This window comes from Patiria miniata, unplaced genomic scaffold, assembly GCF_015706575.1.
Source record: "Patiria miniata isolate m_02_andy unplaced genomic scaffold, ASM1570657v1 HiC_scaffold_23, whole genome shotgun sequence".
NCBI lineage: Eukaryota > Metazoa > Echinodermata > Asteroidea > Valvatida > Asterinidae > Patiria > Patiria miniata.
Window position 1 is genome coordinate 2,387,291 of NW_024037062.1, and position 23,876 is coordinate 2,411,166.

Here is a 23,876-nt window from a genome sequence, read left to right on the forward strand (position 1 = left end):
AACAGACAAACAAACAATACAATACAGATCATTTTAACTAGTCAGGTCAACAATGAGCAATACAATCATGGATATTCTACAATCTACATGTAACAACATATGTCTACCATCATGATTTAATAATAAGTTTGAATTAAGATTGATTTAAATAGGCTTTTAAAAGTGGAAAGATTGGTAGAATCTTGAAGTTGTGTAGAGAACGAATTCCACAGCTTGGGTCCCTTGTGATTAACAGTATTTTGAGCAAGAGAGGTACGACTAAATGGAATATAAAAATTAGAAGCTTGACGAGTCCAAAGAAATGAATTTCACTTCTGGCTAAAAATACTATTAATGGAAGATGGTAAAGTATTGCGAGAAGATTGATACATTAAAGACCCAAGCTGAACGTTATACATATCATTAAGTTTTAAAGGTTTATGTTTTATAAAAAGGGGATATTTGTGTTCATAGAAGTCGGCAAAATTAATTACACGCAAGGCTCTTTTCTGTTAAAGAAGTAGTCTTGTAGCAGAACTACTACCCCAAGCAAGTAAACCATAGCTAAGATGAGAGACAATTAGTGTGTTATAAAGAAATTTCAAAACGTTTACAGGTAAAAGATGCTTGATTTTGTTAATACACCTACGTTTCTTGCAATGATTTTACATAAATGATCAACATGATCTTTCCATGTTAGCCCCGAGTCAATAAACAAACCCAAACATTTACAACAATCAGTTTTTATAATTACAGAATCATCAATCATACTACTACAGGGTAGTTCACTGACAGAGTTACTGAACAACATGGAGCTAGTTTTGGAAATATTTAAGGATAATTTATTTAGTCTGAACCAACTCGAAACAGATACATGTTCAGTAATAACAGTGTCAGTGAGGTAATTGAGGTTGCTATGGGAAAAGAATAAAAAAGAGTCATCAGCAAACAATATAAAGGAGAGCAAATTAGAAGACTTTTTTAAAATCATTACTATATATTATAAAAAGCAAAGGTCCTAAAGTTGAGCCTTGGGGTACTCCGTGTGTAAAAAAAAATAGATTTTGAGTTTAAGCCATTTATATACACATATTGGGTTATGCGTGCGTATCGACCCGATACGGTAGAATTACATATGGCACTATAATCGTAAAAAAAAATGTTCATCTTGACATGCTAAATCTTGACGAAAAAGCCCTAAACCATTGACACATTTGTGATCAAAAAGCACCAAAGCCATGCCGCTGTACGCGTACACTCTTAAAAATACGTGGTTAAAAAGTAACCACGTCGTGGTCATTTTTAACCACGTTCCCGTCGTCAAATATGCACCGACGACATCCGTGGTCAAAACGACCCCACCTGACGTGGTCAGTATAAATAACCACGTATTTTGGTCGATATTTGACCCCATTGTGGTCATATTTTTAACCCAATTCCGTGGTCAATTTAACCCCATTGCCGTGGTCAGCCATTTTGACCAATTCCCGTGGTTAAAATTTCGCAACCCGATTTCGTGTTCAAAAAAAAAAAAAAAAAAATTCATGAACTAAAAAATTCTACAAGTAATCCTGAAATGGTGCACTTAAAATGAAACACCTAAAATTCAACGAAGGGAAACTTAGACATAAGAAAGAATGCTTTAAGAGTGCGTTATCTTCAATACACATTTTTCTTTAATAAATTCCGAATATCCTTATACATTTGTTAACTTTTTTTTTAAATGAATGCAGTTGACTCTCTTAGTACAAACAATTCTTTCATTTTTTTTAGAGACATATGAGCACCAAATGTTACAAGTACAATTTAACAGCACACAGATGTTTTTCATTAATAAATTGATGGTGTGAACAGTTTGTTTCACCAGTCTATTATATAGCTGATTATTTTAACCAACTTGCACAGAATACAGCATTCAGGTACATACATGTATGTATTGTAATCATTGAAAATGAACTGTCAGGTTGTATAGCTGCAATTATTTAATGATTGTGGTACATTTTCAGTACATTTTAAAAATCTCAAGTATAACACTTGTGTCACCTAATCCACATAATCAAAGATAATGTCAGGATTAAACAAAAGTGGTTTTCAGTCAATAATTAGAATTTCTTTAAGTATTTTCTGCTAAATTTAAAAAAAAATTAAACAAAATTTGTGAGGTCTATTTGCAGTAGAGAGTTTGGTTTGAACTGACTGAACACTGTAGGACCCGTCTATCTTTGGTTTGCCTCCTAATGTTGAAGGTTGTCGCTGACATTCACTCACTGTTTGGACACCTAAAGTAAAAAAAAAAAAAAAAGGTAACTTAATAAATACTTCTGGAAGTAAATTTAATGTTTTTGTTGCATCAGTTTGAAATTTGAGCTGCATGACTGATAGACAAAATACTTTCACTCAAGTAATTCACTTTTTTAATCTAAAACTTACATGTGCATTGTAAACATGTGTGTACATTTAATTTTCATGTTTGTGATACAAAATTACTTCATTGATGTTCAGAATGTATCCACAGTCGTAAGACTAATTCGAAAACCTCATTGTTGTACACATGAAGAATAATTACCTTAAATTTAGTAGCATTAACACAAGCTGAACAGCATGCAATAACCAGCATGACAGCTGGACCTCTACAGGTTGTCTTCATGATGTTGGACGCATCTATCAGTCAATGATCCAGATCATTGCAGGAATGGTCACCAGTCAGCCAGGGCTAAAAATAAAAACAAACACAGTTTGTTTTTGTCAAAAATGCTATTCTTGGGACATTGGAAGACCATTTCACTGACTAAAATTACACATAAGCCTAGCCTGCATGTCCATGTTTATAAAAAAATAGATTTTGAGTTTAAGCCATTTATATACACATATTGGGTTATGCGTGCGTATCGACCCGATACGGTAGAATTACATATGGCACTATAATCGTAAAAAAAAATGTTCATCTTGACATGCTAAATCTTGACGAAAAAGCCCTAAACCATTGACACATTTGTGATCAAAAAGCACCAAAGCCATGCCGCTGTACGCGTATACGATGTTCCGTGCGGCATAGGATGGCAGTGCAGTGCAGCGCCATCACCATTCACTGGTAGGACTGGAACCAGTGACTACGACCTACATAACGTGACAGGACGAATTTGGATCTTAGAAAATACCAAATAATTAATAAACATCGATGAAGAAGGAGAATTTATTCCAAGTAATTCCCAGAACGTGATCTCTCTTTTCTGTGTATGTATTTTCCATTAAAATATATTTATAAGGAGATTGTTCCGCTCATATGTACTTGATACACCGTTAGCGTGTTTCTGAAAAATGTTCGGCAACAGCACGTGGGTTCGTTGCCGAGTCCGCTACAAATACACAGTGCAGGTATGCACACTGATAGTGCGCCGTGTGCACGAGGCGATATAAGGCCACTGCTGGCTGGCGGCTGACTGTGACTAACGTTGAGCATAGTGGCGTGGAGGACTTCCATTCTCCATTATTTTTAAGAATCATCCACCTTAAATATATGTTTTTCATATTAGGTGAGGCAAGTTTTATCACTTTTGATGGACAGTCTCGATTACTTTTGTGGCGTGAATGAACTTTATTAAGGCACAAATTATGCATGATTCCTTGTATGCTCCATTAAGTCAATCAGCACAAGACATTTTTATGACGAAATAAAAAAAAATTCCGACCTAACGACCCTAATTTTGGAAGGTCATGTAATACGAAGAAGAATTTTTTTTTTGCTTAATTTGTTTTAATTTGAAACTTACTTTTCATCCGAACTTTTCCAGTTAAGAAAATTGTTATGTTTGTGAAATATTTATTATATTTTTATTTAAAAAAAAATGTTATCTATCTCCTCTGAATTTTGAGGAAAAATCTACCTCAAAGATACCAAGATTTGCTCTAAAGGCACCAAAGAGCTTCTAAAGTTCACAATTTTGGGACCATTAAGTCGGCCCCGAACCCCACGCCGTAGCTTTTCACGTTGGTGTATCACGACAAAACTTCCCCTATACAGGTTTTAAAAAAATCACGCCCTTCACCCTTTGGAAAATCCTGGATCCACCCCTGAAGTTACCGCACATAGATAGTCAGCTAAAACTAAATATTATTTCCAAATGGTGGGTAGAGGTGATTCATTGATTGTTTCACGAATGAACAAATCATATGCAAACATCCGTCGTATATTATGCAGATATTAGGCCTATATTCCTCAAAGATGTTTAATTTTTTACAACGTTGCGCAGCTAGGACAAGTAGGGCTGGAACCATTGCCAGAACATGAGCAACTCTTTGCAGATGACCAAGTACGACTGAAAAAGAAGAAAATTCTAGGTAATAAATAATCAGTGCTATGGTCGAGTCCACCCCATCCGAACCGAGTCCTTGGTATCCTAGTCTGAGTCTGAGTCCGAGTCCTTGTCTCCGAGTCCGAGTCCTTTTGTGAATCTCAAATACACATCATTGTGGTTGAGAACCAGGACAAAGCATATTGTTTGACCCCTTTTAATACAAAGCAAAGGTTAAATGTAATATGTAGTAAGCAGTTTAACCAAATTCATAAAAGATTTCGCCCTCAATATTTGTTTAAGTGAACTTCAGGATTTAAAAGGCTTTCCAAGTGTAAAAAACTTAAAATATTGAAATCCCAAATTCCGATCCTCTTTAAAAAAAATGTTGCTGGAAAATTGTCACTGCTTGTACTCAGAATGCCTTGCAAGGTCACAAGTATGTAAATTATGTTTTGGCTTAATTAAAATTTAAACTAAAAAATGTTCATTACATCTTTGACACATAAGCATTTCCAACATGCGGGAAGATAAGCTGGCACGATGGGGACGCATTATTATACCCCCATGACTGAAAATGCGCTCCACTGGTGCACTTGATGGGGGTATACAAGTAAAATATTTCACAAAATTGTAATGCCTACCACATTGGTTCAAAGTTTTGGGAGGAAGGAAAAGGTCCCCCCCCCCCCGCAACTGAATCTATCCCATCATTTACGAAGTTCCTCAGGCTTATACCAGGATTTCTGTACACGCTGCAGATGACGGATGAAGTTGGAGGTAGTTCCATGATCACTAATTTCAGAAATCGTGGCTTTGCAAAAGTTACAGTTTGCAGAATGTCTCTTCTTGCCCGTTTTGTAGCCCGAATATTTCTTGTGATTAGTAAATCCGTACTTGATCATTCGGGAAAGCACCGACTTGATAATGTCATGTCGGCGCATATTATCATACCACATATTATATGGTATGGAGTGGTAAATGGGTTAACCAGTTATGCACCAATCCAAGATATGCAACATGTGAGCTTGCTATCATCGACTACGACCCTCTATTCTGCCTTCAGATCGGTGTCTCCCCATGCCTCACTGATAATCACGTCTTGATGGAGTTGCAGGCTTAGGGTCTGGTGTCTTGTAGTAAGGCCTGCCTCTCTCATCCCAAATGTAGCTCCTTCAATCTGAAGGACCAAGGACAGGGCACGATGGTGTGCCAGCTGAATGACCTCGCACTTCAAAATGCAGCTGATGAAGATGTGGTGGAAATTGAGAACTGCTACGGCCTGGATCTGTAGAAACTGGTTGCATGAAGCAAACTGATACAAAAAATATCCTTCAGAATGGTCCGATGAACAAGTACATGTCATGTACAAAACACAGTGGTGGCTTACATTTTCACAGCTTAGAGTGAATGACTATTTTGTGGAGATTTGTTGTGAACTGCTAGAAATTTGAAAGGATTTACAAGTTTGGAAAAACTTGTACTAGTCTGCAAGTACAACATTTGTTTTAGTGAGTGTTGTGACTGTTTAAAGTAATTTGCATAGTACTTGAATTGTTTGTTTTGTTTTGTTTAGATGGAGAGCCTGTGCATTGGCAGAAATGTAGCCAAAAAGTAACCACATACATGTACACTTTACTTTGTTTAATATGCCATTAGTAAAAGGGAAAAAAGGGCAATTTCTGACCACTTTCACCATTTTTTTATTTAGCAAAAGATAATCATGTAAACATCATTTTCGAGTTTGGAGTCATTGAATCAGCTATTTTGAAACTTGAACGACATGTCGTTTGGCGGTTTGGCGGTTGAGATATCATCTTTCATTGAAAAAAAACGTTTTCATTTTGCCGACGCGCATGGTTACGGCGACGCGCGCGATACCAGCAACCGGAAACTTTTTTTTTGGCCTTACGGCACACTGCGACATTTTCGTAGGCCCTCAAATTGTTCGCAGGCGCTAGGCACATCAGTGCCTACTGTGCCTATTGGTGAATCCAGGACTGGGGTTCCAGCCCCATCAGATTCTTAATTCTGCAGGTTGTTTTTTTTTTTCACTGAAATGTGTTTCATTTACTGATGAACATAGACATCATTGTACTGTGTATACAACTTGGGCACAGGGTCTTTGTCCACACCAAGTTTGCTGATGATATGGACCCTGTGCACAATGTACCCCCTCAATAGTTACCAAGGGTGAGTCGAGGGAGACATTCCAGCACACTGCCTGTCATGCCTGAGGTACACATGAAGATATCATGGGTTTATGCACATACCAAATTTTAACAAATGGTGTGTACTTTGCAGTGATGTAGTGCCTTGATGCTGGGCCTTGGCCTTAAGGCTGCCTTAAGGCTGGATTTTAGGGCCTTGGCCTTGGCCTCGAGGCTTGAGGGCAAAAGCCTTGGCCTTGGCCTTGGCCTTGAGGGTTCAGGGCCTTGCAATTTTGAGTCAAGGCTCTTCAAGGCCCATAGAGTTTTGCATTCGAAATTTTGCTGTTATCATTTTAATCGTATTACATGTACGATGGAGGAGGGAAGCACCATATAGATTTGTGTGTTAGGCACACTTCCACTTTTATAGCATCACATGTTGTTACCATTGTAGTAGATTTGCTGCAACAATATTCCGTACACTTGTGGGGCTAATGAGATGATCACTTTAATTGCATATAACTATGGAATAGATTTGATTGGTTGTATATGTCTCCCTGATAAGTGCTAAAGATTTGCATGTATCTGTTTTAGATAATGCTGATATTTCTGACCATGTTGGGCCAGCAAATAAAAATTTCCCAAATCAGTTTCTTGGATCCCCCTTTTGTTACACTTGGGAGAATTGTGTGTCAATATAGAAGTAAATCATTATTTTGTTTAGTTAAACCATATTGAAGACCTGAACTTATACGTTAATAGATACAGTGCAGTCATAAAACGGTGTAGGCCTATGCGAGCATGTTGATTGCAATTAAGAAATGTTGTTCTTCGTAACGAGCAATTCGTGATGATAAGGCCGGATCCAGGGGGGTCAAAAGGGGCCACACCCCCCCTCCAAAAAAAACGAAACCATTTTTTTTTATGTGACGTCGTAATAAAGGCAGGCAATGAGTACACCACCATCTTTTCCTAAATAAACATCGGTTAAAATGGCCCTTAAGCGGGCCCCGAAGCCCAAGCCGTAATCTTTTGACCCACTTTTTTTTTTTGGGGGGGACCAACATTTCTTTGCCCCCCCCCAATTGTGTTCTGGATCCGCCCTTGCGTGATGATGTGTCACTCATGTGACTATAATTAGTTCTATATCAGTGGTCATTTCATAAAACAGGGCCTTGGCCTTGGCCTTGGCCTTGAGGGTTAAGCCTTGGCCTTGGCCTCGAGGCTTGAGGGTCGAAGCCTTGGCCTTGGCCTTGGCCTTGAGGGTTAAAGCCTTGGCCTTGGCCTTGAGGGTCAAAGCCTTTGCTCCAACACTGGTACTGTGCATACTTTGTGCGTGTAAAGCGCGCATGAAAGGCACAAAGTACACACAATTTTTTTAAGAAATTGTGCTTATTTTGTGGTGTCTCCGTCCCACGTTGGCTTTTGAAAGTGGTCACAAAGCGCCATCTTTTGTTCATGCACAGAGTCTATTAACTTATTGAAGAAATTACAAAAGTCCCAGGAATCTGTGTACAATGTCTGCGGAAAAGGCATTGCAGCACAGAAATATTATGAGCGACCTTGATATTGAGACTGTAAAGTGTACAAAGAAGTGTGATCATCCATCATTGCATTCTCTTGAGATATGTACACATGGATTACCTCATAAAAGTTCCATGACGTTGTAGCACCAGAGCTACGAACGGGGTCTACCCCCATGTTCCCCAATACCTATGTTCCCCATTACCGATGTTCCCGCAATCCTTAGGATTAGGGTTAGGGTTAGGGTTAGGATTTCAGAGACATTGGTATTGGGGAACATTGGGGAACATACTACGAACTACTAAATAACGTCACTGTGTTATACAAGTTCGGGATTGATTCTAAATAATGTTGTGAAGTTTCAACCAAAGTTAGTTCAATGATTCTAGAGATATGATGCTAGAATGATAAGTTTTGCTCTTTTGGTTACACCTTAGTATTAGGTCACATGACTTTGATATTACAGCAGAAACACATGATATAATACAATGAAATTCCAAAGATTCGTTATCATCCTTTCGGAGACATGGTGGTCACAAATTTGCCTTATTAAATATTCATGACAACATAACATCAGAACAAAAGACATCACAGTACTATCAATGTAATATATTTATCTTTGAAAATGGCTGTATATTAATTTGAAACTTCAACCCCATCAAATCGATTATGACATAAATAGAGTCTAAAATTATCACTTCCGGTAGCATGGGAAGTAAGCATCACAAGACCTTCAGGATATTTTCCGTACTAACATGATGCAATCTGAAAAGAACTGGTATCATATCTTATCGGGGAAAAAAAGAAATTTGAACAAAAACAATACCTGTTTCCAATTCAGATTGGGATGGTAAAATGATGCTTCTTCTCGCAGTGCAAATACCAGTCTTTCTCTCTTGTCAACAATTAAAGAAAAAAAATACTATTGATTCATGACTTTCCCTGCTTCATGCATTCCATTGTGTGAGGCACACCTCTTTTATTTGTGTTCCTTATTAACTGTCCTTGACCAGTTGGAGATGCAAGTTTGAAATTTTCCTGACTAAAAAGTCATTTTCTATGTACTGGTTGAAAAGCCAATTCATACAAAACTACATACATGTATGCTTTCAGCTGAAACTCTCTTATTAATATTTTTGAATTTGAAAATTGCTGTGTGCTTTTTATGAGAAAAATATAGTCTGAAATTAAAACCTCAGCACCGGAAGTAAGAGTCACTCACAAGGCCTTGAGAATTCAGCAGGCACATTTTCAGTACAAATATGATGCAATATGCAATAAACTCTCAGTAAAAAAAAGAAATTTTAACAAAAACAATAGCTGTTCCCTACTGAGATTGGGAAGGTAAAAAATATGCCTTTTTCTCAGGTCAAAATACAAGTCTCTCTCTCTTGTCAACAATAAAAGCCAAGTTGCTATTGATTTGTGACTTTCCCTGCTTCACGCATTCAACTGAGCGCGGTACAACTCTTTCATTTGGGATCTTTATTAACTGTCCTTGTCAAGTTGGAGATGCCAGCTGGAAATTTTCCTGTAAAACACATTGAGGTCTGCGCCTTCACTGGGAAGTCATTTTGAAAACACTGGTTGAAATTGAAAAGCAAAACCGTACAAAACTGCATGTTTTCAGCCGAAAATCACTAATTATCAGAAACAACATGGATGTGTTGAATGTTCTGCTTCTTATGGCTGGATTTGAGGCCAGTGTGGCGACTGTTTGCTCTGTTGGCTGGCACTGATATGAAAATGCTTGCTATTTTGTAATCAATGAAATGAGAGGCTGGCACATAGCAAAAAGCAGTTCCCAACTCATTGGAAGAACAGACATTTATATGGGAATTACTCCAACGGGAGTTTTATCCTGATGGTCCAGAGACTGGAGCCTGGATCGGCTTCCATGACATCGACCGGGAAGGTGATTGGCAGAATTGTCCTCTGAGAGGTGATGATACCAACGCGTACCAGAACTGGAGGGAAGGAAAGCCTGACAATCAGCGCGGTGGGGCCGATTGTGCATTGATGGGCAATTCAGCGGGTGGCAAATGGGGTAACAAGTTATGCACCAATCCAAGATATGCAACATGTGAGCTTGCTATTATCGACTACAACCCTCTATTCTGCCTTCAGATCGGCGCCCAATGGTCATATCATCTCCCCTTGCCTCACTGATAATCATGTCTTGATGGAGTTTGATCAGGGTCTGGAGTCTTGCGGCATGGCCTGCCTCTCTCATCCCAAATGTAGCTCCTTCAATCTGAAGGACCAAGGACAGGGCAAGATGGTGTGCCAGATGAATGACCTCGCCCTTCAAAATGCAGCTGATGAAGATGTGGTGGAAATTGAGAACTGCTACGGCCTGCTCTTAGGCCAAAATAAAAGTCTCCGGTTTCTGGTATGCGCGCGCGTCGCCGTCGCCATGCGCGTCGGCAAAATCAAAAAGGTTTTTTTTCAATGAAAGATGATGTCTCGAAACCGCCAAACTCACTGGTTTGACAGGAATCCTGCTGCTGCACAATTTTAACGTGTTTTTAGATGGGGTTATGCTCGAGAATAAGCTTCATGTGGCCTCTCTGGTCTCCCTTAATAAGTTTAGTCAGGCACCTTTACAGTCATCTGTAAATAGTTCATTTTAAAAATTTGGGAAGCAAATATTTGCCTATTATTGTTTTTCAATCAAAGTCTGAAACATCAAATGAGATCATCATGACATCACCTTTTGTGTAATATAGAATTACATATGCAAAGGATCACTTCATCATGACATCAGTTTTTTAATGCACATCTCCATCAATGCCAATGCTGCCACAACATTATTTGTGTGAAGAATATGGTTGAAGAAAATTGAAAATCATCTTCGCAAAAGATACATTGATGTTGTTCAGCATTTATATCCTAGTCATGCACCATCAGTTATTTAGTTATCCACTAAATAATATTTTTTACACTGAAAGGACGTGACATGTGGTCAATATGACATCAGTGTTTGAGGTACCATACACACATACTGTTTTAGCATAGGGTCTCTGTCCATACCAAGTTTCATTAAAATATGAAAAAATGGGCCTTTTTTTGTCTCATTCTAAAGAAAAAGCTTCTATAATGACAAAGAACAACCGTGAAAGTCATCGGCTATTTTTAGCTGTTAATTAATGGGAAAAACTGTCGGAAAATGCAATACTTCTCACAGTGTACTCAACTCTAATTACACAACGCCCAAAGCAGCGTTGTCAGGGAAACAAACTTTAACAATCCTCCACTTTGATTGCTTTGTGCATTCGACTGAGAAGGGTAAACTTCTTTCATTTCGCGTTCGTCATTAACTGTCAGTCGCTGTTGGAAATTTCCATTCAAAACACATTGTGGTTCTACAATTAGCCTTGGTCAATGGGAACAACTGTCGAAAAATGCAATATTCCTAATAGTGTACTCAACTCTAATTACACAACGCCCAAAGCAGCGTTGTCAGGGAATCAAACTTTAACAAACCTCCACTTTGATTGCTTTGTGCATTCGACTGAGAAGGGTAAGCTTCTTTCATTTCGCGTTCGTTATTAACTGTCAGTCGCTGTTGGAAATTTCCATTCAAAACACATTGTGGTTCTACAATTAGCCTCGGTCAATGCTCTCGTCGTTATTCGACCCGTACGCGGTCAATCGTCGGCATATATCCTCACGAGCTATGCACATGCATGTAAAATACAGCGTGAACAGCGACCTCATGCGGCCACTATTTTTGTATGCAAATCAGTTGGGGACGATCGAGTGCTTGGTTCAATCGTCGGCAAAAGCTTATGTATTTTTTTTTTATTTTGCGCTGGATTTCTAGCGATTTTGCGCTGGATTTATAGCGCACGACCTCGTATGCGAATACAGATAAGTGTAGGCGGGGCTAATATGTGGAGTGTCCAATCACACCTTGGTAAATCCGGACGTCATCAAATTATTGGCCGCTATTTGCCTTTTGCGGACGTGACAGGAACCACAGTTTTTGTGCATTGGTGCCGTGTGCAGAGACACACAACGTTTACGTGTATGGATTATGTACGGGTGCCACGTTTCACTATGCAAGTTTCCACGCAACGATCGACCAATAAGAAAACGACATTTAAGGTCAGCTTAGGCTATTAACATAATGAGCACCACCCCCAAAACCTCGCAAGGACGATTGAACCAAGGCTCTTGATCGTCCCCAACTGATTTGCATATAAAAATAGTGGACGCGTGAGGTCGCTGTTCGTGCTGTATTTTTACATACATGTGCATAGCGCGTGAGGATATATGCCGACGATATATACGCGGGACGAATAACGACAAGAGCATTGACCAAGGCTATTCTACAATAAGAAAAAAATCAATGTCATCGTGACGGCATTTCGGATTTTGCAAAACATATTATCTACTTTCCCTCCAAGTTTCATGACGAAAGGACCTTCCCTTAGGTGCTGTAACAATTGCATTTTTGATGACGTCATCATGAGGTCTCACACTTTTCACATATCTATGACCTAACAAACCAATTAATTACAGAAAGAATTTTGAATTTACTATGTTGCGTTCAATGGATGAGACAATGAACTTTAAAATGTACAAAATCCATATAAAATCATATGAACTCATCTTAATGTCACCTTCAGTTATAGCACATCCCGATATGTGTATCAAGAAAATTTCGACCAAATCTGCCTTGTAGTTCTCTAGATATAGGCCATTAAAAGATGCACCTTTGGTGATGTCACTTGGCAAATGATGATGTCATCATGACATTACTTGTCGAAACACAATTTTGCAGTAGGGGCTATGTCTGTGCTAACTTTGAATGATGTATGACAAAGATGAAAGTCAACAGTTGCGGCCAGAAAAGACGCGTACAAAGTCTATGGGATTTGAGATACAACAAAAAGAAAAGGGAGAAGAAGAAGAATACGTCGGTAGAAAAGGAAGAAGAACAAAATCTGAACAGCTGAAGGGACAAATGTGTTGTTATACTGCTACAACGTAAAATATGATAACTCCCTGCACTTCTAGTACATTTTCACAAAGGGCGAGTTTCATCTGACCGAATCATTTCAGCCACGTACAGCATCAGAGAATTATACAAGTTGTCAGCCATTGATTGATCAGTACCAATTAGTTTGATCGCTAGTTTAAATTAGACAATAGCCAAAGCAGCATTGCCAGGGAAACAATCTACTAACAATACCTGACTTTGTTTGCTTTGTGCATTCAACTGAGTAGGGTAAGCCTCTTTCACTTCGTGTTCGTTGTAACTGTCAGTTGCTGCTGGAAATTTCCACGCAAAACACGTTGTGGTCCTACATTCAGAATTTGATTGAAATTACTGGTAGAAAAGCTGAGCAATACTGAGGCAACAATACAAAGCTATATATCATTTATACAGCTGAAAATTCCTAATTATCAGAAACTGCATGGATGTGTTGAGTATACTGCTTCTCATTGCTGGAATTAAGTCAGCTTCCTCGGCAGTCGACAAGAAGTTGAACACGTGTTGCCAACGATCTGCGGGATGATCGGATGGACTGCTCAGCATGTGCGCGTGCGTGCTGCGTAGGCACTGCGTGCGCCCAAACCTCGAACTGTTGCTATTAAATTGACACATCGTTTTGCAAAGGATTTTCATTTAAATTCTAGCGCACGCAATATTTTAGCAGATAAATGCATGAGAATGTTCGCAGGGTGTACAAATTAAAAAAGTGCTGTACAATATAGAAATTTAACATTTAAGCATGTCATGCAAGCCACCAGGCCAGCGAACGTGCCAGTTATTAGGCACAGTATCATTAGTCTGGTTCTATGGCGTCGTTTGGGAGTCTTTCATCAAGAAACTGAACGGGCACTCGCGGCACGAACGTCCGTGCCTACACCGAGCACAGACAGTATCCATATCACACAATTTGGACCGTACGAGTTCACGTCGCGCAGGGCTAGCTACGTACGTAGGCGAGGCGGCGCGTTCACTCAAATGTGGATTGCCACTATCCGGCATTAGGGCTATTTACCAAAAAAACACCACTAAAATCATCAAAATGTGCACTGCCACCTCCATCCGCCTTTATAGCTATTTACAGTAGAAACAAATATAATATTCTAGATAATAAATAATCACATTGCGACTATCCGGCATTAGGGCTATTTACAAAAAAAACACCACTAAAATCATCAAAATGTACACTGTCACCATCCGCCACTGGGGCAATTTACCAACACAAACTAAAATCACCAAAATGTGCACTGCCACCTCCATCCGTCATTAGGGCTTTTTACAAAGAAAAAAAACAATAAAATTCTAGATGATTTTTTGTTTTTTAAATTCATCTTTAGTGTCGCACATGTATGATTAAAGTGTTGCAATATAGCGGTCGAGTACTAATAGAGTGGGGTTGTAAAGTCCAATGTCAAAATATGAAGACTCCCATCTGGGAAATGGTTAACACCATCAATACAAGACTGTTGACACCAAAACTAATGCTGTATCTCTTAAATAACCCCCACCCCTTGAAATTCCAAATTAACCCCAAAATGGCCCTTTTTTCTGGCTATTTGAGTATTCTGCTGTTCATACCCTGACTAGTCATGTTGTAGTAACGATGAATAAAGACTTATTATTTCAAATTGGAAACATTCAGGCACAACAGCGTATGGAAAGAACCCAGAAAGATACCATCTGTGGTACCATCTCTCGATGGGGGTGCTGTTCTAACCGAAAATTAAGCGCACTAGCATAACGGATGTATAGTGCTTTTCGGGACGATACATGCATACTATTCTTACGAAGGCGCCCCCATACAGCCGATGGCACAATGGCATGACTTTTGGTAAAGTTACAACTGATAATTGGGGCGGGGACCGAGCCCCCCCCCCCCCAACAATTTTTAAAGTTGGTGGGGGATATATGTCCCCCTACATACTTTTTTCATCCCCGTATGGAAATTTTAGCCAAATTAAGCTTAAATAAGGCTGAGTCAATGACTTCAAACTCGAACAAACAATGTTTAAAAGATGATCTTTTGCTCACAAAAATGTGTTTAAATTGTTAAAAATTGCCTACTATAGCAATACAGATCGTTTAGAATTCATGAAATGACGTAATAATTTATTCCAAGTTGCACCTGACCAAATATTCAAATATTCTGTTTATGAAATGTCTGAAAGATGCATATCTTGCACACTGATAATGTCTTTCACTCGGATTCAATAAGTATCATTTTAGTAAAAAAACTATAATATGATTTACGCTGAGATAACTAAGAATTTTATAGGAATACAGACATGCAGGAAGTTAAGATATGCTTGACAAAATGTTAATTTTTATTTTAGCTCATTAATAAAATGAATGTCCGATCAACCCTTACTGTTGGTTCAGACGAAATTTTTCTTTTTGATGGTCGAATGACGGTATGCGTGATCTTTTTAATTTTAATCTAAAATGAATTAACCATAGGTGTTAAATAAAATGAAAAATTGGTAAAATTGGCCGGAGAAACATTATAGGTTTTCCCGGCGAATTTACAAATTTTTCTAATCAGTTTCATTATCAGCCATTCAATTTCGCGTGAGTTTTGCACATGTGGTCCAATTGGGGCTTCTTTTTCACTTGGGGTTCATTCAATTTCATTTTTAGTCAGCCACGATTTTGCTGTGAATGTTCGTTTTCGTTTTCGGGCAGCCCATTTCGTTTTGGTGCAGTCAAGACTTAACTTGTAGCAATCTAAATTTAAGTCTTTGCAAGCTTTTGACGGTTGACGCATTCAAATTAGCGAACATTTGTGCGCTTATAACGTATAACCATGCTTTTCGTTTCTTATTCGTTTCTGGGAATCACTTTCATCGTTTGGTCATTTAAATTAGTAAGATTTGTTAATCTTTTTTTTTTTACTATTTTTCTCCGAGGTTCGTTTCCCACCAAAAATCTTGTTGAATGTAAAATTTACAATAATACAAATCAACTGATATGAAGGAAACAAGATGCAACGAAATAATAAATTGAAAGGGATTAAGATAATTTCTTTTTCAGTGTTGATCTTTTCTTTATACTTGCAAGACATCGGGACACGTATGTTTGGCAATGATTGTACCGTTGGGAACACTTGTCTTGCGTTATTTCTTGAATGTTTTCTTGCATATGTCTGACCGAACACTTACCGTATTCACAGGGCCCATGCACAGTTTTCAATGCAAACCTAAAAAACACATCTTTGCCTCACCCTTAAACTTATTTGCAAGTTTAATAGGTTTTCCCGGCCAATTTTACCAAGTTTTCATTCAATTTAACGCCTGGCTCATTCGATTTAGATTGAAATTGAAAGAACACGCAGATCGGCATTCGACAATCAAACAGAATCATTGAATTTCAGTATCCGAGCAAACTATTGCATTTTAGCTTTACTCGTCCCTTTCAAAGATGCATTCATATTAAAAGTATCGCGTTGTTCATTCAATTTCGTCTAAACCAGCAGTAAAGGGTTGATCGGGCATTCGTTTTTATTAATGGGCAAACATATTTCACATTTTGTCAAACATCTTTTAAGACTTCATACGTGTCCGTATTCCTTAGGGTAAATCATGAATTTTTCTCAGGAATTCTTTTTGTGCAACTCTTTATTACTGTGAAATGTAAAAAAAACTACACATTTGATAACATTTTTTGGTTAATCTTATCGCAAACGTGCACTTCTATTACCCTTAAGGGACCGGGGCGGAATGGTCAAAATAACCCGGCCCTTTTAAGGTTAAACACTTAAAGTTTCCATGCTTTTCCGGACTACGTATGAGCGCGCTGTTACTGTCATGTTAGTTCAGGAAGACACTGTTCAGTTTTGGGGTTTTCTTTCAAATTATTTATCCTAAATTTGCTGATTGAAAACATTTGTGTGAAAGGGTTGCTCACTTGCTTACTGCCATGCATACTGACACATCAAAGATTCACCAAATGAAAGAAATTTATAACAGCAAAATATCCAAAATTCTAACATTTTTTTGTGCTTAAATAGCCGTGTAACATTAATCATGCCCGGAATGCCATCACAGGTATTCAAATGAATATGAAACTTTGCATTAGCATAACAACGGGGAAGCACCAAAAACATCCTTCAAAAATGAAAACGAAATTCGCAAATAAGGTTAAATGTGACACAAAGATGTATTTTCAAGGCTTGCATTGCAAACTAACTTTGCGTGGGCCCTGTGAATGCAGTAAGTGTTCGGTCAGACATACGCAAGAAAACATTTAAGAAATAACTCAGACAAGAGAAATGTTCCCGATGGTACATCCATTGCCAAACATAGGTGTTCCGATGTTTTGCACGTCAAGAAATCGTCAACGTTAAGATGCCCCTTGCTCAAACGTTTAAGCAAGTAGAAAAGATAAACAGTGAAAAACAAATGATCTTAGTCCCTTCAATTAATTAATTCGTAATTACATCTTGTTTTCCTCATAGGGCCTATGAGTTAATTTGTAACATGGTAAGTTTTACAGTTATCAAGTCTTGGAAGGAAATGAACCTCGGAGAAAAATAGGAAATGTATCAATGTTTTAATAATTTAAATGACCAAACGATGAAAGCGATTGCCCATGAACGAATAAGAAACGAAAAGCATGGTTATACTTTACAAGCGCACAGATGTTCGCTAATTTGAATGCGTCAACCGTCAAAAGGCTGCAAAGACTTAATTTAAGACAGCTACAAGCTAAGATTGGAAAATTTCGGAAATTCGCCGGGAATACCTACATTTTCCCTTTTTGAAGGGTGTTTTGGTGCCCTTCTCTTTTTTATTCGTTACAAAACATGTGATGCCATTCCAAGCATGTTTAATGTGACACGGCTATTTCAGCACAACAAAAAGTTCGTAGAATTTTGGATATTTTGCTGTTTTAAATTTCTTTTTTGGGGGTGATTATATGATGTGTCAGTTCATGGCAGTAAGCCAATGACCAACCCTTTCCCACAAATGTTTTCAATTAGCAAAATTTGGATGAATAATTTGAAAGAAAAAACCCTAAACTGAACAGTGTCTTCTTGAAATGACATCACAGTAGTGACAGCGTTATTCATTCATTCATTCATTCTTTATTATTTTTACCACATCTCATTTCAAAGTGACAAGGCATAAATACGTACATGTAGTTTTGGGTAATATAAAGTTCGAGCTTGTTTTACAAAATATATTTATACACTTTGGACGCATTATTTTCTAATTGGAGATGGCGGAAGGGGATCCCCAAAAAGCAGAGCTTGTCGAGTAGAGATCCCCTTTAACATGGATTAATACAAACATTTAATGAAAAACAAATGAAAAACAATTGAACGTATAAATTTTAAATTGTACATAACATACGGAAAAGCAATATTGCTGATCGGAAAAAAAAGAAATACAGAGTAGCAATACAGAGTAGTAACCCAGTAAGAAGATTAATCTGAGCTATTATAATTTGATAGTAAATTCGATTTAAGTTTAGATTTAAATAATGGAAGGCTACGAGTGCCCTGGAGTGATTTATGTAAGGACTTCCAGTACTTGGGGCCTTCATGCCTAATTGTCTTTTTATAAACAGTTGTTCTTGCAAATGAAAAGTGAAATTCTCTACGTTGACGGGTAAAATGGTGATGTATAGTTTCGTTTCTACAGAACATTTGTGCAATGGGATTTGGAAGTAAATTATTATTCAAACGATGCATGAAGGCTCCAAGCTGAAGTGAATAAATGTCATTGACCTTGAGTGTTTTATGTTTACAGAAGAGAGGATTTGAATGTTCAAGTCGGTCGACAGAATTAATAACTCTCAATGCCCGTTTTTGTAGGTTAAGAATTCTATTCATATAACTAGCTGCACAATTCCCCCATGCTAGGATACCATAGCTCAAATAAGGCAAAATCAATGTATTTTACAGCATAAACAGTATTTCCTGTGGGAAAAAGGCTTTGAGCTTACTAATGACACCTATATTTCTAGAGATAATAGCACAAATGTTGTTTACTTGAATTTTCCAAGAGAGAGTAGGATCAATATATAATCCCAAAAATTGTACACAATCAGAATAGGGCAATTTTATGTTATCGATATATATATATATATCAGGTAAATGGGACCATGTTTTAGCGGAAAATAGCATACAGGTTGTTTTCTTGATATTAAGGGATAATTTGTTAGCTTTAAACCATTCAGAAATTGTAAGTAATTCTTGGTTAACTAAATCAGCAAGTACATCAATGTTGTTATGACTAAGAAATAAATTACTGTCATCAGCAAACATAATGAAGGAAAACAGATCTGATGATTTGTTAAAATCATTAATATAAATAGAGAACAGTAAAGGTCCGAGTATTGATCCTTGAGGAACTCCATGGGATATTTGTTTAAGAGAGGACTGGTGACTCTCTAAGGACACAAATTGTTGACGATTAGAAAGGTAATTCTTAAACCACTCCAGAGGAATGCCTCTAATCCCATAATAGTCAAGCTTTGTTAAAAGAATGTCATGATTAATGGTGTCAAAGGCCTTAGAGAGGTCTAAGAAAATTCCAAGCGTACTTTTAGATGAATCAAGGTTGGTTGTGATTTTGTCTACTAGCTTAATGATGGCATGTGTTGTTGAATAATTTTCTCGGAATCCGAATTGACTGTCAGATATAATATTATACTCATTTAAATATTTAGTGGTACGATTGTAAATAATTCGCTCAAGGATTTTTGAGAAGGTGGTTAATACTGATATCGGCCTATAGTTGTTTACTGATTTTGCGTCACCTTTCTTGAAAATTGGAGTAACTCTGGCAACTTTCATTTTTTCAGGAAATATTCCTGTCGAAATTGACAAATTCATAACAAGAGTTAAAGGTTGGGATATTGACAAAATAATTTCCTTGATAAGTGAACTAGTTATTATGTCATAGCCTGCACTTTTTTTCTTTGGCAATTTATGTACAATATCGATGACTTCTTGTTCAGTTACTGGGGCAAGGAATATTGAGTTCGGATGGGGACTAGATAAATAATCAGAATAATTTTTAGTACTGGTTGGTATCTTACCACTAAGTGTTTGACCAATTGAAGTAAAATAGCTATTAAACTGATCGGCTATATGGTGCGGACTATCAATAATTTCGCCATCAACGTCTATGCTATTGATTTTGGATTGCGATTTGTTATTAATTACATTGTTGATTACTTGCCATGTATTCCGGATATTATTTCTATGTTGTTTGAACTGCTCAGCGTAGTACTTCCGTTTGGAATTACGGAGGACGTTAGTTAAAATGTTTTTGTAGCGCACATATTTTGTTCGATTAGAATCATTAGGATGCGACATATATCTATGGTATAGCTTGTTTTTGTGATAGATTGATTTGCATAAACTAATTGTAACCCACGGGGATTTAGGAGTTGATTTTCGTGATGCAGGCTTACTTTTTGTCATGGGAATATTTTTATCAATAAGTAAATTTAAAGTATCCATAAAATTGTTAAAAGCAATGTTTGCATCGGAGGCAGAGGCGACATTTGTCCAGTCACAAGAATTCAAGTTACTATTAAGACTAGCTATGTTTTCTCGTGTGTGCTTTCGAGTACAATTTGGCCTGGGATTGGAACGATTAACTGACAAAGGAAATGATGTGAATATTGGGAAATGGTCCGAGATATCCGTAACTAAAATACCAGCATCTGGAAATGGTAATATGTAGGAGAAAATGTTATCTATAAGAGTAGCTGATGATTGGGTAACTCTTGTGGGTTTATTAATAAGTGGTATATAATTTGATGAGTAAATAGTATCTAAAAATTCCTGTGACTGGTTATTGTTATCAACATTCATTAAATTTAAGTTAAAATCACCACCTATCAGACAAAGTTTATTTTCATTTGTAATAAGCTCAAGGATATTTTGCCAGCTAGTGATGAATTGATTGAAGTCAACACTAGGAGGTTTGTAAACCACACCAACAATCAGATTCTTACATTGACGAGGGGTGATGATTTCAACAAAGATACATTACAACGAGTCGTTACCCAGATTACAGTTGGTATTCAGCCAGGTTTCACTTAGTCCAATAACGGATAGGTTGCTACTTAATGAGTGCAAACATGTTTTCATATGATCAATATTTTTGTTCAGACTTCTAATGTTGAAATGTAAGAGGGAGAAGTAATTAGGAGAATCATGGTTGAAAAAATCAACAAACTTTTCATGAGAGTAATAATCAGTTTTGTGTAGTCGACATGAGGTAACATCGGGATCATCATATTCATACTGGGCTTGGCCAACGAAATCATGGGTAAGATCTATAAGAGTTTCTAAATTTGTAATTGAGTGGTGGGGTTCAGGGACAAAATCTGCAATCACTTCAGAGAATTCTCTAGGTTCAAGGCTATTAAAAGGTAATGCATCCATGATACACGGCGGACAGAACCATGGATCATCTTTATCAGGTAAGATAGCATAATCAGCAATTGTTAGTTCCGTACAGTTTAGGTGAATCCAATATTTACAACAATCACAAAATATGGCACGTTGATTTTTCCTTACTGGGTTACTACAAACATTACATGGAAATCTGATTGGCATTGTTTAACAGTTTTACAGGGAAACACAAAACATCAAAAACGTTACTATATGAACAAGCAACAGACAACTTAAACTGGACAGAAAAAAAACAAAAAAACTACACAAACAAGAGAGGACACTAGTACCCATGAAGGACACAGCATCAATCACGCTCCGTATTTAGGTTAAATTAATATCATAAATACTACACCAAGTACTTCTGAATAATGTATCCACGTCAATCAGTCCTGGGGGCGGGCTGGAGATCTGGAGTGAATCTTTGGCCGTTGATGTATAACTGCCCATTTCGGAAGATCGGTTTCTTCCCAGCCACGTACGCCTTGTGCATTATCTCCTTTAGGCTCTTCTTCTTGATGAGGTCGGCCGCAGGAAGATCTTCGATCAAATATATGCCACACCCGGACAGGGCTGCCTTGGCTTTAAGGAGAACCGCTTGACGTTCTGGACGATACATAAATTTCGCTAGGATGTGGCGGGTCTTGCCTTGGGTTGGACGACCAGAGCGGTGCGCATTTTCTATTTCTGGCTCCATGTCACACTTCTCCTTCAGGATTTGTTTGATCTTTTCGTAGGGGTAGTCAGCGCGTTCATTGGGAAGTTCAGCAATCCCCCCAAACCGCAGGTTGTAGCTCCTGGAATAGCGTTCGAGTCTAATGGCGGTCTCCTCAAGTCGAGTGATTTTACTTTCGGCAACGTCAAGTTCCGATGTTAGTTTTGTCAGCTTGGATTGTTGATTTGTACTTGCTGCTCTGACGTCTTCGATGGCCTCCGACGTGTATGAGACAGATTTCTCAATTTCTGTGTGACGAGATTCAATTTCGTCTATCCGGTGTAGGAGGGAATGTTGGTTAGAAATTACAAGATCAAGTTTACCCTCAATCCCGGACTTCATATCACGAATTTCACTTCGTAGTGCAGCTAGTAGGGAGTTTCCTGCGGGCGTGGTTGACTTGTCGTCAACAGCGATAGTATGTGCTACAGTTGGTTCTGCACATGCAGCTTCAGGAGAAATTGTTGATTCAGACACACTTTGCTGTTTTTTCTCTCTTTTAGGAGGCATATTTGCGCTCAAAGTTGACAGAGAGCATGAACTAGTAGCAGATTTACTAGATTTTGACGGATGGCAACGATTTAGCAGAGATTTAAGACGATTTTTCCTTGGTGATACTTCGGATTTTACGGAGCGAGATTGAAATCCGTGCTACTCCATGAACAGCGCCCTCAACGTGTTATGCCGGGAAAGCATGGAAACGTTTAAAAGCTTAAAGAAGTGCACATTTGAAATAAGATTAACCCGAAAAGTGTTGCCAAATGTGAAGTTTTCTTACACTTCACAGAGTTGCGTAAAAGAATTCCTGAGAAAGATTCATTTGCACATACCCTTTAATTAAGAAAGAAAGTCAATCTACGGTTTGAAGTCATCAAATACGATTTAGACTTTTAAGACTTCATACGGACACGTATGAAGTCTTCAAAGATAAATGACAAAATGTAACATATGTTTGCCCATTAATGAAAACGAATGCCCTATCGACCCCTTACAAATGGTGTAGACGAAATAGAATGAAAAACGCGATACTTTTAATATAAATGCATCTTTGACAGGGACGAGTGAAGCTAAAAGGCGATAGAATGCTCGGATAGTGAAATGAATGATTCTTTTTGATTGTCGAATGCCAATCTACGTGATCTTTCAATTTCAATCTAAATCGAATGAGCCAGGCGTCTAATTAAATGAAAACTTGGTGAAATTGGCCGGAAAAACCTTTAATATGATTGTGTATTTTGTCCATTGTTTATTTTGTTAAAAATGATAATTTGGTAATGTGATACCTGATGACGTCATAATGACGTGCCCTCTGTATCAGGGTTGATTTTCGTTCCAAGTCTCAAGTTCCTGCTGGGAACAGGTTGAAGAAAAGTCGCTGAGAATGACGGTCTGGAAAAAAACGAAAGAAAAGCTCGAACGATTCTAAAACGGTAGCCGGGTTGTGGCAGATTCCCCAAGTACAAATATAGGCTGCCGAACTCAGGGATAATTGTTTTTACCAAACGCGTGATCACTGAAGCCTTTTTTATTTTATATTATGTCATTTAAAATACATTAACCACCGGAATACACACAAAGGAACGCAGTCATCAAGTGCTTGCTTCCTGCTTCATTGCTTGCCAGTATAGGTTATTAAAAATGAATTGAATAATTTTCCTCCATTGTGGATTTTTCAATGATGATTTTGCACTTAAATGCAAGGCCAGTAGAATCGGACTAACAAGAGACTGACTGAGACCTTATAGTGTGTACATTCATATACATCTTTCTGATCCGAAAGTCACAGGGAGCAATGATATTG

The 23,876-nt window shown here is 37.9% G+C and overlaps 1 protein-coding gene, 1 long non-coding RNA gene and 1 pseudogene across 2 annotated transcripts; 1 reads left to right on the forward strand and 2 right to left on the reverse strand.

Annotated features, from left to right (window-relative positions):
• Positions 1–1,402: 1,402 nt before the first annotated feature.
• LOC119731125 lies at positions 1,403–2,665 on the reverse strand. Its single transcript, XR_005271433.1, has 2 exons — positions 2,546–2,665; positions 1,403–2,258 (listed from the first exon to the last, which is right to left on the reverse strand). It is a non-coding gene; the product is annotated as an uncharacterized LOC119731125 (long non-coding RNA).
• A 6,938-nt stretch (positions 2,666–9,603) lies between these two features.
• LOC119731364 lies at positions 9,604–21,006 on the forward strand (annotated as a pseudogene).
• Positions 21,007–21,362: 356 nt separating this feature from the next.
• LOC119731312 lies at positions 21,363–22,738 on the reverse strand. Its single transcript, XM_038204459.1, has one exon. It carries the CDS (start codon positions 22,583–22,585, stop codon positions 21,743–21,745), a length of 843 nt encoding a protein of 280 aa, XP_038060387.1. The 5' UTR covers positions 22,586–22,738; the 3' UTR covers positions 21,363–21,742.
• Between the last annotated feature and the right edge of the window lie 1,138 nt (positions 22,739–23,876).

Excerpts from the sequence above, each read along its gene's own strand:
- LOC119731312 (XM_038204459.1), bottom strand. The coding sequence starts at position 22,585 with ATGCCTCCTAAAAGAGAGAAAAAACAGCAAAGTGTGTCTGAATCAACA.